We start from the raw sequence: 16,645 nt of genomic DNA, 5'->3' as shown, positions 1-16,645 counted from the left end.
CTTTGGGGCTGATTTAAAATCGCTTCATTGTGGTTGCTTTCTGTTTTCGTTATTTTGCAACTCGAGACTATCCCCATCTCTTGAGACCTTAGCCAGTTAAACGAAATAAACTTTTAACACACACCATATGCTTTGCTGTCATTTGACGGTGACTGATAAATGCTTTTTCTGGTGTCAACCCTTTCTACAGGGCCCAGGAGGGCCTAAAGGTTCCAAGGGCTCCACGGTGAGTGTGATAAGCCCGTTAGTGTGTGTCGCATCCGCTTGCGTGTGTGGGACTGTTTGTTTTCAGTGTGTGTACGTGTACGTGAAAGTGTGCATGTGGGAAGCAGTAACGTAGCGGCTAGCGCATTGCGCTCCGAACCCGACCACCCGAGTTCGATTCCCGCTCACGGCCCAACACCAGTTACGAATACCTGAACCCGTACTGGGCCTTCCCCTAGGTCGACTCAGCCTCAAATGAGTACCCGGTGTGGTGTGTAAAATATCGCCACTGGGGAGACAAAGGCGGTCGGGTGTGGTGCTGGCCACACGACCTCCTTCGTGTGCCGTGTTGGCTCTCGTAGGTGGTGCTCCTCGCTAACACCACGTGCTCCCAGTAGTCTTCTAAAGGCGACACGGGAGGAACTTGAGTGTATGCGCGTGTACGTGTGTGCATCTGCACGCGCCTGGGCACGTGCTTGGCGCGTGCGTGGGCTCGCGCGTTTGTGCACGCGTGTAAATGCCTGTGCAATCGTGCACGCATTACCAACCTATTTTTCCTATCCGAGTCAAGGTCTCTCAAAATTGCAATTTTCACCTGTTGTACCCTTGCAGCTCACATCCATCCATTAGAATCATGCCGCACGTGTCCAGATTCGTGATGCTGTCTCTCCTCTGCCTTGGGCCCTGAGCGCAACGTCTGCGCTTCGCAGGTTGCTGCTTCTCCTGCACTGCTCCCGTTGTCTAAAACCAGCCTCCCACTTGTTATTCGCTCAGTTGATTCCCTCCCCAGTTTAACTGCTTGCTCGAATACCTTCCTCGGCTCCTTGACCTGTGATTCACTTCCCCCCCCCCCCCATCCTCGCATCCGATGACGTCTCTCTGCAACTGGAGCTATGCACTATTATCCACTGGAGCTATGCAATTTTAAATTTAGGTTGAAAACTCGTTTTTTTCAGAACGGCTTTTTGTGTTTAGTTTGTTGTCCTTTCCCCGCGCCTCTGATTAGCGCAGTTGGCTACGCACGTTGCGAAATAAGTTCGACGTACATACAATCAGAATATGTATTCACACTGGAGGAATCCGATGAGCTATAAGGCTCTTTGTCACAGACGTGCAGTGTGCCGCCTGCCTTAGGGGTTGGCGACCAACACGGCCACCCAGATTGCAACGCTGCGAAGGGCACCGACTATTTGGTGATGCTGCTGCTGCTTTGGCAGCGGTGCACAAGCACAATTAACGATAGCACTGCCTTCAAAGGGAATTCATACAAATTGGCAACGTTTCCCGCAATGGGCCCTGTTCTTTTTGTGCTGTGTCGAAGAGCCCATTGCACGAGAACGCCGTCGATTCTCTACTTTTCTTTTTGGAGCATCGTCGTTGGCTTTACTGTTACAAACATGGAGAAGTTATATGGATTTAGCGCAAATTTACGGACGCCGTCATAAAGCGTGCCGATAATTGGCAACGCTTAGACGCAACGCGATGCCACATGATGGATAACAAACGACAGAGCTATTACCAAGCCATTACTTTCAAATGGCATTAGAGTCTTCGTTTTGCCCAGGGCGTTGTTTACATCAAAGCTGGGCCTGCTGCCATTCACAATGCAATGTAAACCTTCTCTCCTGTTGTCACACGCGAACCTACCCTCGTCCAGCAAACTCTCTCGCCTGTTTCAATCAATCGATTGATCTCCTTTTAATCCTCCGATGTCCTTTCATTCATCCGCGTCGTGTAATTCTCCGTGACGCCTCCCGCTGCCCCCGCGCTGCGCCGTCGTCCTCAGGGTGTTTATGCCGCTCCGTGATATCAAACTGTGCACAGATTTGCATTCTCAGTTATCCGTCGCTCTGCCGCGATGTTCTCACAGTGGCACGGTGCTGCCGTTGGCTTGGCATTCATCGTGTGTGTTGCTTTCAGGGCATCAAGTGACGTGTCCGTTTGCTGTCATCAAAATTAAACATATTGTCTGCTGCTGCTGCTTTAGCAGTTGGTGCACGAGCACAAACAACAACACATTCCATATCTTGATTTAAAGCTTTCGTGACTGCAGGGATTCATATTCTTGGTTCTTTCGGTAAAATCACGTAGAAGGGAAATAATAAAATAATACAAATATAAAACAATAAAAATTCTCACGACGTTTCGACTGCAACACAAGCAATCATCATCAGGTGTGAAATCCACAGCAAGAATTTTTTTTCTGTGGATTTCACACCTGATGATGATTGCTTGTGTTGCAGTCGAAACGTCGTGATAATTTTTATTGTTTTATATTTTTATTATTTTATTACTTCCCTTTTACGTGACTTTACCGAAAGAACCAAGAATATACATTCCATATCAATAGGAGTTTACAGCAGGCGACGTTTCGGGCAATTGCCCTTCTTCAGTACATATAGAGGGCAAAGAGTCTCTGTAGCTGCCTTTGGCTGAAACGCCGCCTGTTCAAGTCTTTCGTACGGCCGCAGTGTTTTTCACGAAGGTTTTTTTATCGTCATTTTTTGCCGTCAGTGTGTTTTTCTGTCGTCCGCGCGTAACAGTCGCAAACGTCTCCCCCGCTGCGTCGATAGAATGGACGGCGACTGACAAGAGAATACGTTAAAGCATTTCAGTTGCGATACGGAAAATTCGCTGCGTGCACCGCGCAGCCAGTGACTGGATCGAGCTCTCCCGTGACATGACGGAGGATTCCGCTCAACAACATCGATTTGATTTTTATTTATAGAGGAATACGCGAATTGCAATAATGAGCTTGACCCACAATAACTTTTGCTTTTTAGCGCGTGATACGTGTGTGGTATGTTCATCGTTTTATTGCGACCGGACAATGGCAGCATTGCAGGCGTATTCGTAAACTTAACACGCATGGGCTAATTCTGTAAACTAAAGAGATGCAATCGTAGCCTGATATCTCCAGCGGCTCATCACGGCTTCGTGAGAGGATTCATATTCTTAGGTTTTTTCGGTAAAGTCACGTAGGTAAAGAAAAAAAATTAATAAAAGTAAAATAAAAATAAAAATCACGACGTTTCGGAGGCAACACAAGCTTCCGTCTTCAGGTGGAACCGTCACAGCACGATATGAGATATCCAAATGGATTATTGTATCAATACAGCTATCGTGCTGTGACGGTTCCACTTGAAGACGGAAGCTTGTGTTGCCTCCGAAGCGTCGTGATTTTTATTTTATTTTTATTTTACTTTTATTAATTTAAATTTTTTACCTACGTGACTTTACCGAAAAAAACCTAAGAATATGAATCTTTGCAGTCACAAAAGCTTCAAATCTAGAATTTGTGAGAGCAGTTGCTTGGATTCGAGGTTTCCCAGCCATGATTACATCGGCGTCTCCAATAGCAGTGTGTCCACGTTCTCAGCCTGCTCACAATCAGAATCACTATTTATACCGCAAGGAGGAATCCGATGAGCTGTGAAACTTATTTTTTCACAGGTGGTCACCAATAACCGTGCAAAAAGTCACCCGCTTTTTAACCATCAACACTTTGACGCGTGACTTTGCTCCCTTCTCATCAGGGTGAATGAATTGTGAATGAGTTACCGTTGTTGTTGTTTTATTTCATCATTTTTAGGGACCTGCCGGTCCTAAAGGAGACTTGGGCCCCCCAGGACCTCCCGGCCCCCCTGTAAGTTCTACAATGAGTGTCACTGTCGCTCGTGCACTTACGCACACACGCATACATGCACTCACACACGTGGCATCAGGCGACCTTTGACCCTATTAGACTTGCAGGCGACTGTGATTAAACCGGCTTCTCAGCTGTAGCCAGTTGATGGCTTTTTCAGGCCAGCCAACAATTACATCTTATCAACTTCGGTTTTGCCCTTGATTTGCATAAATTCTCAACTCATGAATAAAATATATAGCAGGTTGACTGCCATGAGACAAAATGCCATTCCGTGACCAAATCCCACAGCAGGATGAAAATGTTACTTGAAGGATTTTTTTTTATCTCCGGAAAATATCCTGTGAAATACCCCTTCTTCTTGCAGCCATTCCCTGACACACGAGCCACGCCGCCCTCTGTGAGATATCCAAATGGATTCCTCATCTCATGGCTCGATTCCGAGAGCAGAATTGGAATAAATTAGCGGAGGTGCGATCAGGAGGGGGGGGGGGGTGGTAGTGACACAGGAAGGTAAGAGTGGCGCTGCGTTGGCGCGGGGGATTTTCCCGCTGCCCGTCGCATTTCAGGGCAACGCGGCCTTGTTGGCAGGAGGCGGTTGAGCCGCGCACGTGCAACTCGCTGTGTGTTGTGCCGCGTGTGTGCCGGCATGACCTCTTCTTCCCTCTCATTCATCGCTCGTGGCCAGGGCCATCCGAACGACACTGCCTCTCTCCCAGCCAGCAGAGATCCTAATGAGCCCATTTGTCACTGCGCCACAATTGCCAGGATGTTGTATATATGTGTGTGTGTGTCTGTTGCAGGAAACCTATTAGTCTGCCATTCCTCTACGATTTAATTATTCCATCGATATCATTATTGTTATTATTGTTGTTGTTGTTGCACTGCTGTCACTGCTTAGAGCAACCATTTCACAATTGGAAGTCTCGAGTTGAAACTCTGGTCAGCTGTTAGCTCGGCCCATCATCAACATCCTCGGAGTCATCTCCCTGGGGTTGATAATATAAGTACAACTTCATTTGCGGAAACGACACGAGGGTTGTTCTAACACAGTAGTGAGCTCCACCATGGGAATAGGGAATCACCACTAAATGCTCTAAAAAGCGTGACGTTGATTCTAAATGTGGAGAGGAAAACCGGAGGACCCGGGGTAAAAATCCACGCGGCTACAGGGAGAGACACACGCAAACTCCAAATACGCAGGCAGTGTCATGGTCGTGATCAAACCCACGACCTCCTGCATACCAGGCGAGGTAGTTAACATCTTGCCACCATGAGATGTATGTATGTACATTGAACTTCTTTCGCACGATATGTAGCCAAACGTGCTTATCGGAGGTGTGCGAGAGATGACGTGGCCCGGGCTACAGGCTGCTGTTGCTGCTGCCACCGACGATGATGATGACGACGATAATAACGAAACCTTTCTCCCCACATGACGACAATGGCGATAATAACGAAACTTTTCTCCACACACACCGAGGGTCCTCGCGGGAGCGGCCTCTTCTCACAAAGCGGCGATCCGGCAGCGTGGAGGTCCAAGAGGTCGGCAGACGGCGGCAACCGGGTCACCCTGGACGGCAGCCTCCCGGCACCACCTCCCACGGGCAGCGACGGCTACATGGACTACACGGAGGGCATGGAGGAGGTGTTCGCCTCGCTCAACACCCTCAAGCTGGAGATCGAGCAGATCAAGCACCCCATCGGCAGTCAGAGCAACCCCGCGCGCACGTGCAAGGACTTGCAGCTGGCCCACAAGGACTTCCCAGACGGTCTCTGTTCAGCCCCCGTCCTCAGCTTGCTATTCACTCGTCGTCGTCGTCGTCGTTTTTATAATTGCCGATATTTTCAGCTGCACTTGATTTACCCAGGAAAGCTGCACGGAGTTTGTAGCAGTTAGGGGGTGACGGTGCTCCGTGCGATCCCAACTGAGTACTTTGTAGGTTATTTATCAGCATTGCAATGTTTGGACAACGGTCACCTTGCGTGGTTTGGCGTTTATGTTTTTTTTTAAAGCTATGGGACAAACAAAAAAAAAATAGAGAGTACCCGGACGAAACCCACACGGAATCGAACCCAGCACCTCCTTGCTACGAGGCACGAGTGTTACCATCCTGCTGCGCAAGGCTCACAATGAGACCGCGTGCCACAATGGCGTTTTTGTGTGGACGAAATTGATAACCCCTCAACTATTTGGCCGACAGGCTGTGAAGGATGGGACGATGGGTGTGGTTGGGGATGTGGACGCTTCTCACCCCGCAGGCTCATTTTGCCCAACTGCAGCAAGCGAGGAGATGCCAGTCTGCTGTGTGGGTCTTTCGCTAGCGGTTACTCAGGTTCACCAGTGAGCCTTGCCCAGCTAAATACCGCGTTACGCTCTGGGCTCTCTGGACAGGGCTCGCTGTTGAGCTTTAATAAAGGCGAATTTATTTTTTTGTCTACAGTAATGCCCAGTGCCTTACGTGAAGGCTGTCAGCCAAAGGATTTGCCATATTTCGTCTTCTTCTTGGTTCTTTCAGTAAAGTCACGTAGAATGGAAATAATAAAGTGATAAAAATAAAACATAATAAAATAATTCTCACGACGTTTTGGCCACAACGCAAGCAGCCGTTCTCAGGTGGAGAACAGGTCTGTCGAGAGGACTTTCTATTATTTCCATTCTACGTGACTTTACCGAAAGAACCAAGAAGATGAATCCCTGCAGTCACGAAAGCTTTAAATCGAAATATTTCGTCTTGTGTTTGGATATAATTGTGTGTGTATGTGTGTATGTTTTGTGAACCCGTGGCACCTGGGTCTGTTCCGTGACCTCCTGCCAGCGAGCCTTCCACACTTTCACGAGGACTCAAAGTGCACCTGGCATGGCACAAGCGTCGTGGTGGCAAACGGCGGTTGTTGTTGTGTGTTTGTGCATATGACATAACAACATAATGTATGTGTGTGTATGATTTATGTCTCTGCATGTATATATGTATGCTATAGCATGGCGGTTAGCGCTCTGCGCTACGAACCTGGGAAACTGATTTCAATTCACACCCATGGCCAACACCAGTGACGATTATCTGAAAAGGCCCGGGGTCTCCCCGAGGCCGAGTACTTGGTGCACTGTGTAAGGCGGTCAGGCCTGGTGCTGCTCACCCACCCCCTCGTGTGCCGTACCGGCCTTCACAGGCGCTACTCGCTAACAGCGCTTGACCCAACGGTCTGTGAAGGCTATATGGGAGAATGTCTGTCTTTATCTGTGTATCGACGTGTGTGTGACGATGTACGTACGTGCTTTTGTGTGTGCGCGGTTTCGCAGGAGAATATTACATCGATCCGAACCAAGGCTGCGCGGGAGACTCGTTTAAAGTTTTCTGTAATTTCACCGCGGGTGGAGAGACGTGCATCTACCCCGACAAGAAGTCAGAAGGGGTAAGCGAGCTTCTCCGCTCTCATTTATTTCTCCCTATCGATGCACCGACGCGTTCACTCGAAAGGGAAAATATTGCACCAATTCAACGTCCAATCAATGATTCCCCCCGCTCAAGCTTACCGCTGGGGTTGATGCTCATCTCTGTTGATGGTCCTGTGGAAATCCACACGTTGCTACGGAATGGAGCGGTCGAGTCATGAACTCTCCTAGGTCGACTCAGCCTCAAATGAGTACCTGGTGCAGTGTGTAATCATCACGACTGGGGATACAAAGGCAGCCGGGCGTGGTGCTGGCCACCCATCCCCTCGTGCACTGTGCCGGCCTTCATAGGTGCTCGTTAACAGCACTTGCCCCAACAGCCTGTTCAGGCTATACGGGGAGGGGGGTTCTTTGTCTTGTCGTTGTATTGTTTACAATGTGTGCATGATTTACAATTTTAACAATGCAATGAAATGTTTTTTACTTCATGATTTTTTTTCAAATGTTTAGATTTTAATTAATTCAATGCATTTTTGGCAAGCGCGTAATGAGATATTTTTGTTACAATTTGCATTTTTTCTCCCTTTTGTGGGACGTCAACTTTTTGTTGCCGAATGATAATATTGGCTCTGCCGCCATAGGAATGTGGAATTTCCACCACTTTCTGAGAGCCGCCAGCATTTGCGAGCGCGACGGCGCCATCGTGCTCAGCACAAAATGTGTTTATTTGTTTGTGATATTTTTCGAAATTAATGTTTGTGTGTCTCTCCTTTCATCCACTGCCCTCAAAACCTGAGCCTTAGCAATCATAATATATTTGTAAAAAATTGTCAACTTGGATCCAATTCATGACTCAAGCTGCAGCGATTTACCCCACCGTGAAACGAGGCACTGCCCTGTGCTCTCACTGGAAGATGAAGAGACACGAGTTTCAAAGGTTTTTTTTATCTTTAGCCTCCTAATTTTAACCAGGAGGGAACCTTGATTTAAAGCTTTCATGACTGCAGGAATTCATACTCTCTGGGTCTTTCGGTAAAGTCTCGTAGATAGAACAACACAGGCAATCGTCTTGTTTTTCTATCTACGTGACTTTACCGAAAGACCCAAAGAGAATGAGGGAAGCTTTTTTGTCTTCTTTTTCGCCGCTTGTTCTTTGGGTGCTTTTTCAGCGGGCCGCTTTTGCTTGCCACGTTTTTTTTTTAACCGGCGATGGCTTCTTTTCTAAATTCGTTCACGCTGAGCTTTTGGCACCCTAATATCGACGGCTTTTTTTTCACCCCCGCCCTTTTCACAAACGTTGCGTTAAAACAGTTGGACGACGCATTTTGTGTGCTTTGCATTTTTCCGCACAAAATGTTTCCTGTCGTCCGAAAACGAACGCCAAATTAGTTTTTTTTGGATGGAAGATGCAACCCAAAAAAAAACCAAGCGGCCGCTGTTTTTTTTTGTTTTTCACTCGACGTGACTGCCCGAGAATGTGGCAGCCAAACCCTCGAAAGCTGCCAGTTCACCTCTAACTGACACATCATCTCGTGAGCTCCTGGATCAAGCAGAGCCAGTTATGTTTCAAATGCGCCTGCATACCCAACTGAGCTGCATTCACTTCGCATAACCGACTCCCAGAATGCCCCGCGTATCGCGAAACAGGTGTATAAAAAAACAGTACTCACAGCGCAGTGAGATCACGAGAATGCGGCAGCAGCCTATAAGTGGCATTCAGAGATGGCCGGGTGGTTCAGGGGTCAGAGGGCTGATTCTCCACCGCTGAGTGACCTGAGTTTCAAATTCGAGTTTCAGCCGCCCGTGATGAAACCAGGTTCTCAAGTGTACTGGGTTGACGGTCTCGGCCAGGTCACCTGATTCTGACCGCACACACAATAAAAGATCTCATTGAATGTGACCTGTCACTTCATGTGGCTAAATGACACCGCTGAGAATTAAACATGTGATTCAAACCATCACGCAACAAGCATTGATTGTTGTCGTCTGCAGCGGGATGTACGGTGGAGTAATGCCTCCTGGTTTGTGGGTAAAAAAGCAAGTGACCCAGAGCGGTCTTCCGAGAAGTCCCATCACAGCGGTCGTGCTCCCGCATGCAGCGCCTTGCTGTGGGAGTCCTCACTCGATATTTCACCTCTTGGCGGTGGTGTCGACGGCACAATCGGAATGATTTTTTTAAATTATTAAAGTGACGTTCAATTAGTTTTCTCACCAATTAAACCTGAGCCTCATGCAGAGGGCAGCCCCAAGGAAACATCCTTGGCATGCAGCAAAAAAAAATGCCATATAATTTTTTTTGGGTTGTGTCTTCTTAAGACAATTAAAAGTGGATTTCTTTCAGATTTGTGGAAAAGCTGAGACATGTGCAAACAAAAAATGCCACGACCTTATTTGTTTAAACGTTGTTGCTTGCTTTTATGTCAACTTCACAATGCTATAAGTGAAACCCTGCTTGAACCTGTGCCATCACGTGCAGAAAAAAGGCCGTTCTCATTTTTGCAAATGACCTTTAAATTGGTTTAATTTAAATTCACAAAGGTTCTTTTGGTACGACAACCACCCTTGTCATTTTACACCTTGAATTTTCTCACGTTCATCGTCATAAATCATCAGGCCAGCAGTGATGGTGCATGCCTGTAATCTGGCGCTTTGTAGTCCAGGGTAGTTAAGTCCATTGTGTGCCAGGACATTTCAATCCTCGATTGAACTGTGAAGTGGCCATGTGGACGGCAGTACAGAAAGAAGGTTTGCCGAACGGTTGATGAAGTGGATTTTTTGGCCGCTGTCTCTTCTTCTGCGTGGATTCCACCAGGCTCTCTGGATTCTTCCGAAACGAAATAAAAATTACTCGGCACGTGAATTGGTCAACATCCCAGTGCGCTGGCGCCTTGCAAAAAACAAATGATTATTGAGACTTAGTGGGTCCATCTTTTTGAAATGATGAGATTCACCATCACTGTCGTTGCCATGAGAACACGGGAATATGACAATCAGAAAAATGACCTCGTGTTTATAGCATTGTTATGCTCAACAATATTATATTTTTAAAATCGTAATCATTGCCATTTTTTTGTTTACGAGGATAGAAACGTAACGACAAGCAACAACAACGTTTACAACAAATGAATTACCGCACGGTATCTATCACCAATGCGCCGTTCGGAATAAAATGTAAAGCCTCATTTATCCCAATTGTTCATACTAAAATTGTGAGTTTAAAGCACTGTCCATTTGCCTTTGTATTCAAACGCACACCGGCTCTGCTGCAATACTTAACGTGACCGAAATAAGCATTTGTGTGTGTATGTACATATGTAATAGCTGTGACATAGTTCACCTCCGTAAGTTAACGTTTTCCATGGAGAGTTTTAATTGACAAGCCCTGGCATGGTGGTCACCAGCAGTGCGCGAGTTAAACATCTTAGTCTGAGCTCAGTTCAGCTCACCACCACCACCGCTGTCATCATTTCGGATAAGTAACATAAACAGTACCACTTTGAAGGGAAACCAGCCTTTTTTTGCCGAAGGAATGTGGAATTTCCACCACTCGCTCAGGGCCCCACTGATGGTGATGGGCACCATCCCTTTACTCGATGGAGTGGGGAGAGCACTGCTGACACAGTCCCAGAAGTGCCATGTATGTACATACACGACCGGTCGAGCGGCTTGGGTGCAGTTTGTCGTTGAAGTTTGCGATGCATTTAGTCGCTTTGCTCATATTGCTGATCATCGCTTGTTTGCTTTGTTTTGTTTTTGTTCCATTCTCTGTTTCGCTTTTTGTCTTTTCCTCGTTTCTTTCTTTCTTTCTTCCTCCTGCTTTGCTATTTGTTTCCTAAAATCCAGGCCAGGCTTTCTGCATGGTCCGGAGAAACTAAGGGCACATGGTTCAGTGAATTCAAGCACGGTGGGATGGTAAGACCATTAAACCGATCGGCAGATGGAAAACCACAACCAAAACCGAAGGCAAACCCCTGGTTCCACTTTCCAATTTCTCCCGAGTCTCCTCCATCCCTCTGTTGTGGTCCGCGTCCCTCCTCCTGTGCCCCATGCGTGACACCCGTGCCGTCACGAATGTTCACGGCGGTGTCCACCGGTGACCAGCGTTCGCTGTGATCGGGCGTGTCCTGTGTCCCCCCCCCTCCCCCCCCCGTACCGTGCCGTACTTTTGTATCACGTCCCCCCCCCCCCCCGAATCACAGTTGTCTACCAGGGCTGGTGTTGGTGACTTAGCCACCCTGTGCAAGTCGGCGCACAGTGCGTAGCTTTAATATACCGAGCAAGGTGACAAATGAGCAAAATGAATTGCTTTTGGAAAGTTGAACTCGACAATAAAAAGCAGCCTACCTGACATGCCTCAAGACGTTTTCAATCACAGCGCACGGTCAGCTGTGATATATGGAACGGAAATATGGAATAATAATAATAATAAAATGGAAAGAGAATCGCGGGCGAGTTGCACAAATATATATACGTGGGAATATGCGCGCTGGAAATTACACCGAGAGACGGAAAGACGAGCAAATACATCAGAGAGCGTACCGTAAACACGAGACATGATATTGAGCGTGAATATGAGCAGTGGGTTTGGGCACAGGGCACCATCGCAAGGAGGGGCGAGGTCCGATTGACTGGTTATGGAATGGCAACCGAACGAGAGAATGCGCCCGGAGTGATATAATCAGCTCTTACGCAAATGTAAGATGGATTGTGTGATTGCGGGCTAGTGAGCAATGTTGACGACGTGGAGAGACCTTCATCCAGCAGTTGCATAGACATTGGCTGATGAGGATGTGGAATGGCCTGTGACACAGAATGTGAGTGACATTCTACAGTGTCCCCTTACAACACAGATTGTCATCGGCAAAGATCGATCCACTATTTGGACGAAGGCCCCCAAAAAGCTGTCACCGTCACTTGTGGTCACGTGACGCAGCTAATCTATCTCACTCGTGCACACTAGCCGATCTTTATGACTCCAGATCTGTGGTCGGGAATCGACCCGGAGCGTCGTTCCCTCCTTCGGCTGTCGCCCCATCGTTAGTCTCGGGCGCTGGCCACCGTCCCTTCTAGCCACGACGTTCCTGGGCCCAATCTCTCGCTTCTCCCAATGGTCAATGCCGTGTCTCTTATCTCGCACTTTGCTCACTTATCGGCACCCTCCTCTTCCAGCCTCGTTGTGTAATTCCAGGTATGCGTCATTCTAGATTTGAAGTTTTCGTGACTGCAAGGATCCATACTCTTGGTTCTTTCGGTAAAGTCACGGTAACGGTAACGTGACATTACCGAAAGAACCAAGAGTATGGATCGAGGTATGCTCCTTGCCATGCGTCGTTTCACACGTTGCAGCTTTTGTTCCATGGATTCATTTAGCCGTGGATACTCGCGGCTAAATGTGGTGGATTTTACGACCTCTTGACCTTGCCCCCGATTTACTAGTTTCCCACTGTAGGCCATTGCCGAGTCGGAGAATCGCCAGCACCAGCCCTGGCTCTGTGCTTCTTGGTTGTATGGCGTTCCGTGTCCGCCTGTGTCCCCCGTGTTTCCCCGTGTCCCTCCTTGGCTCGTGTCCCCCGGTGTCCCCCCGTGTTGTCTCCCCGTGTTGTCTCCCCGTGTCGTCTCCCCATGTCTCACCCGTGTGGCTCCTTCCCCCCTGGCAGAGTAAACTTGCTCGCTGGCCCAAAGAAGTGCCAGGGACGTGGTATAGTCAGTACAAGCGGGGCAGCATGGTGAGTGTCCACCCGTCATCGTCCACACACGCACAGACACTACGTAAACCTCTGCGTCGTGGACCCTAGCCCAGCGCTAGGCCGGTGCTCGGCTGGCGCTTGCCCGGCACCTCACTCGGAGTTCCGTTTGTCCGGCACTGACATCGTCGTTTGTGGGTGATCGCCCAACCGGCGTGAATTGATCCAGCTCTTGGTCAATTTTTGTCCTAGTTTAGTCAATGGCAGGCTGTGGAATTTTTTTTTATTACTGATTTTGTGAACAGGATTACACCGTAATGAGTTGATGGTCTCTATGCTTGAAAAAAAAAATGGGTTTTTTTTTTTTCCTCCGAATAATTTGGGTGAATTCCAGCTCTGACACGTCAACATTTTGTTCTGACTGCCATGCAGTGAACACCGCTATAGGGAGAGGCCCTCGTGTAGATGAGGGACAGTTGTACAGTAGAGATTCCTCTCTACCATAGGGCGACCCTCGGGGTTTTTTTTTATTAAAGAGTTCCAAATATACATATGTTCATCTTCTTTGGTTCTTTCGATAAAGTCACGTAGATAGAAAAAAACATTTTAATTAAAAATAAATACAAAAAAACCCACGACGTTTTGATCGCAACACAAGCGCTCTTCATCAGGCAGAGAGAAAAGAGGGGGCAAGCCTCCAAATGCAATTGCTTATAAGGGCTTCCAAAAGTTAATCTTATGAGATGAAGGCAACAGCACATTTCCAAGATAATTTGGAACAACACAAAAAAATTAGGGTTGATGTTTTTTTTTTGATCCTGAAGCTGCTGTCATTTACCAAAAAAAAGCGATATAATCTGGTCACGTTCTAACTCAAAGGAGTAATTGAGCAGCTACGTTTTTAAATCAACTTGCGCCTTTGTTGAATGCCTGCAGGCTGAAATACTGAGCAAATTTTGAGCGAAACTTTCGATCTACAATCCTGTCATCATTTTAAACCTCGCACAATCTGCACCCGAATAAATTACACATGTTCTGCGACTGAAATGTTCAGGAGCTGCATTGCTTAACTCTGAGATATCTGGCAGTCTATTAACTGATAATCCCTAATGAACTAGAATACATTTCTATCTCTCTGGGCTGTCTTTGGCCGTCCTCTAGCCTGGCACAGTTCACTGATGATTCGAAATAATCACGATAACCCATACAACACTCTTGGCTGTAATTTTACTGGAGCGGTTACACCTGATGGCGGAGGCTTGTGTTGCTTCCGAAACGTCGTGATTTAATTTAATTCATTTTAATTTTTTACCTACGTGACTTTACCAAAAAAAACAAAGAGTACTCTTAGCTGTCTTTGGCATCTCCCATAGGGCACAGTTTACTGATGATTCTGAATGCATAACTATGTATGCATTCAAGGGCGCCACGGTGGCGAGATGTTAACTACCTCGCCTGGTATACAGGAGTTCGAAGGTTCGAACCAGACCCTTACGCCTGTATATTTGGAGTTTGCATGTTATCCCCGTGTTCGCGTGGTTTTTTCTTCCACATTTAGAATCAACATGCGTTTAGAGTACGGTAGTTGGCTGCTATAGATTTCCACGTGACAAGCGACTTGGTTGAGCTATAATTTGTGGCTAGGTCGCTGGCAATGGTGGGCATGTGTAACTCCAACAAATACATTTAGCATATTTGGCCAATTCTGACCACAACGCTTCTGCACGATGGACCTCTCTTGTTAGTGACGTCACGGCGTGTCTTTAACGTTCCACTGCGATGCAAGATGGTACGGTTACTACACCTGTGGTTACTACACCTGTGGTTACTACACCTGTGGAAATTTAATTTACCATTGGGTGCTATTGTGTACAATAGTCACTGCAGCTCAAAGACGCGGTTATCAATTGCAATTGAGAGGTTTGCTGGCCCTTGACCCCCAGGCACACTTGAGCAGTGTGGTGAAGGTGCCACACTCTACGCGACCTGATCTGAAAGCATCCGAATTACTTGTAAGAGATCGTGCTCAGGCACGAGCCACTCGGTCAAGGGTGAGGTGACCAGTGTTCTTGTTATACCCCCACTACTCGCCGGATTCGAAACCGCGAACCTCTGCAACAACAACAACAGCGGCGAATGCACTGCTGCTGCTGCTGCCTCTAGGCCATTGCATCGTTGCCCCCCCGTGTATTATTTGGCACGCTGAAGATCCAGAGGTGGCCGATTCGACCTGCGTGCACGTCAGTCGAGACAAAGGTGCAAGTGCTTTTGTATTGTTGTTGTTGTTGCTGGTTTTCTCTTTCAAAAAATCCCTCCCCCCGCCTCTCTGTTCAGCCAGAGGTGTCAATGGATGCCACCGCCGTGAGGTTGATCGGCAGGTCACGTGCTGCGGGGTTAAAGGGCGGGTAGCTCCCACACCGGCTTGCGGGATGTCCGGCCATCGTGGGAGGAATAGGCCGCGACACCCTCCTCGAAGGGAGCTCTCCAGAGCTCCCTCCGAGTAGTGGCGTGAGCGAGCAATTGCAGGGCTACACCTATGCCCTTTTGTTCACCGGGGGAACTTTGGTTTCCTCCTCGACCCCCTCCCCACCCCCCACACACAAAACACTCCTCACGAGGATGAGAACCCCAACGAGCGAAACCTCGCTTGTCGATAAACACGACGCACAGGTCCGTGTGACCGCAGCCTGTCCAACTACTGACCTTCAAGTGTTTTTTTTTCCCCGCTCAGTGAGAAAATTAGATTTTAAAGCTCCCCGGTGACCATCCCCATTGCGTGGCTGCAGTTCTTTTTTTTTGTTTAAACAAAGTTAAGTTGGCCAGATGTGTCTGAAAGTCAGCTGAAGGTCTCTTCTCCTAGTCTATACAATACGGGTTGGATTCATATTGGTGGCCGCATCTCAAGACACTGTTCAGAAATAGTGTGGCCATCTGTTTTGTTACAGACAAGAGGCAGTCATAGGCAGAGCAAAATGGAAACCATTGAGCCAGGATTTTGGATTAGGAGGGAGTTGGCGGCACAGATGACTGGAGGAATGGTATTTCAGACAATGGGGGCAGCAGAGGAGAGTGAGAGATCTCCCACTGAGAAGAGGATGACTGAGGGCTTTCACTGAATTCCTTGGTTGCTGATGTGTGGAGGGGAGTAGAGTGAGATGAGAGGGGAGATGTAGGAGAGTGCATGGGGGAGAGCCAAGTGAGATGAGAGGGGAGATGTAGGAGAGTGTGTGGAGGTGAGTAGAGTGAGATTAGAGGGGAGATGTAGGAGAGTGTGTGGAGGTGAGTAGAGTGAGATGAGAGGGGAGATCTAGAAGAGTGTGTGGAGGTGAGTAGAGTGAGATGAGTGGGGAGATGTAGGAGAGTGTGTGGAAGTGAGTAGAGTGAGATGAGAGGGGAGAGGCAGGAGAGTGCGTGGAGGAGAGTAGAGTGAGATGACAGGGGAGAGGCAGGAGAGTGCGTGGAGGGGAGTAGAGTGATATGAGAGGGGAGATGTAGGAGAGTGTGGAAGTGAGTAGAGTGAGATGAGAGGGGAGATGTAGGATAGTGTGTGGAGGGGAGTAGAGTGAGATGAGAGGGGAGATGTAGGATAGTGTGTGGAGGGGAGTAGAGTGAGATGAGAGGGGAGATGTAGGAGAGTGTGTGGAGGTGAGTAGAGTGAGATGAGAGTGGAGATGTAGGAGAGTGTGTGGAGGTGAGTAGAATGAGATCAGAGGGGAG

The 16,645-nt window shown here is 48.0% G+C and overlaps 1 protein-coding gene across 2 annotated transcripts in view; it reads left to right on the top strand.

The window, feature by feature from the left end:
* Nucleotides 1-16,645, top strand: part of LOC133354779 (collagen alpha-1(V) chain-like) — a 278,739-nt gene that overhangs the window by 252,517 nt on the left and 9,577 nt on the right. Inside the window, exons 62-66 of one of the 2 annotated variants that reach the window (XM_061571899.1) lie at nt 191-226; nt 3,797-3,850; nt 5,334-5,622; nt 7,152-7,264; nt 11,088-11,156. In XM_061571899.1, the coding sequence (XP_061427883.1) occupies nt 191-226; nt 3,797-3,850; nt 5,334-5,622; nt 7,152-7,264; nt 11,088-11,156 (561 nt within the window). Of the gene's footprint in view, nt 1-190; nt 227-3,796; nt 3,851-5,333; nt 5,623-7,151; nt 7,265-11,087; nt 11,157-12,901; nt 12,971-16,645 lie in introns of both variants that reach the window. The other variant, XM_061571897.1, reaches the window with a different exon arrangement.

Source organism: Lethenteron reissneri, chromosome 48 (genome assembly GCF_015708825.2).
Source record: "Lethenteron reissneri isolate LAM-NWPU_2019-01 chromosome 48, ASM1570882v1, whole genome shotgun sequence".
Classification (NCBI taxonomy): Eukaryota; Metazoa; Chordata; class Hyperoartia; order Petromyzontiformes; family Petromyzontidae; genus Lethenteron; species Lethenteron reissneri.
The sequence above is the reverse complement of the archived record's forward strand: the minus strand, read 5'-3'. Positions and strand labels throughout refer to the sequence as shown.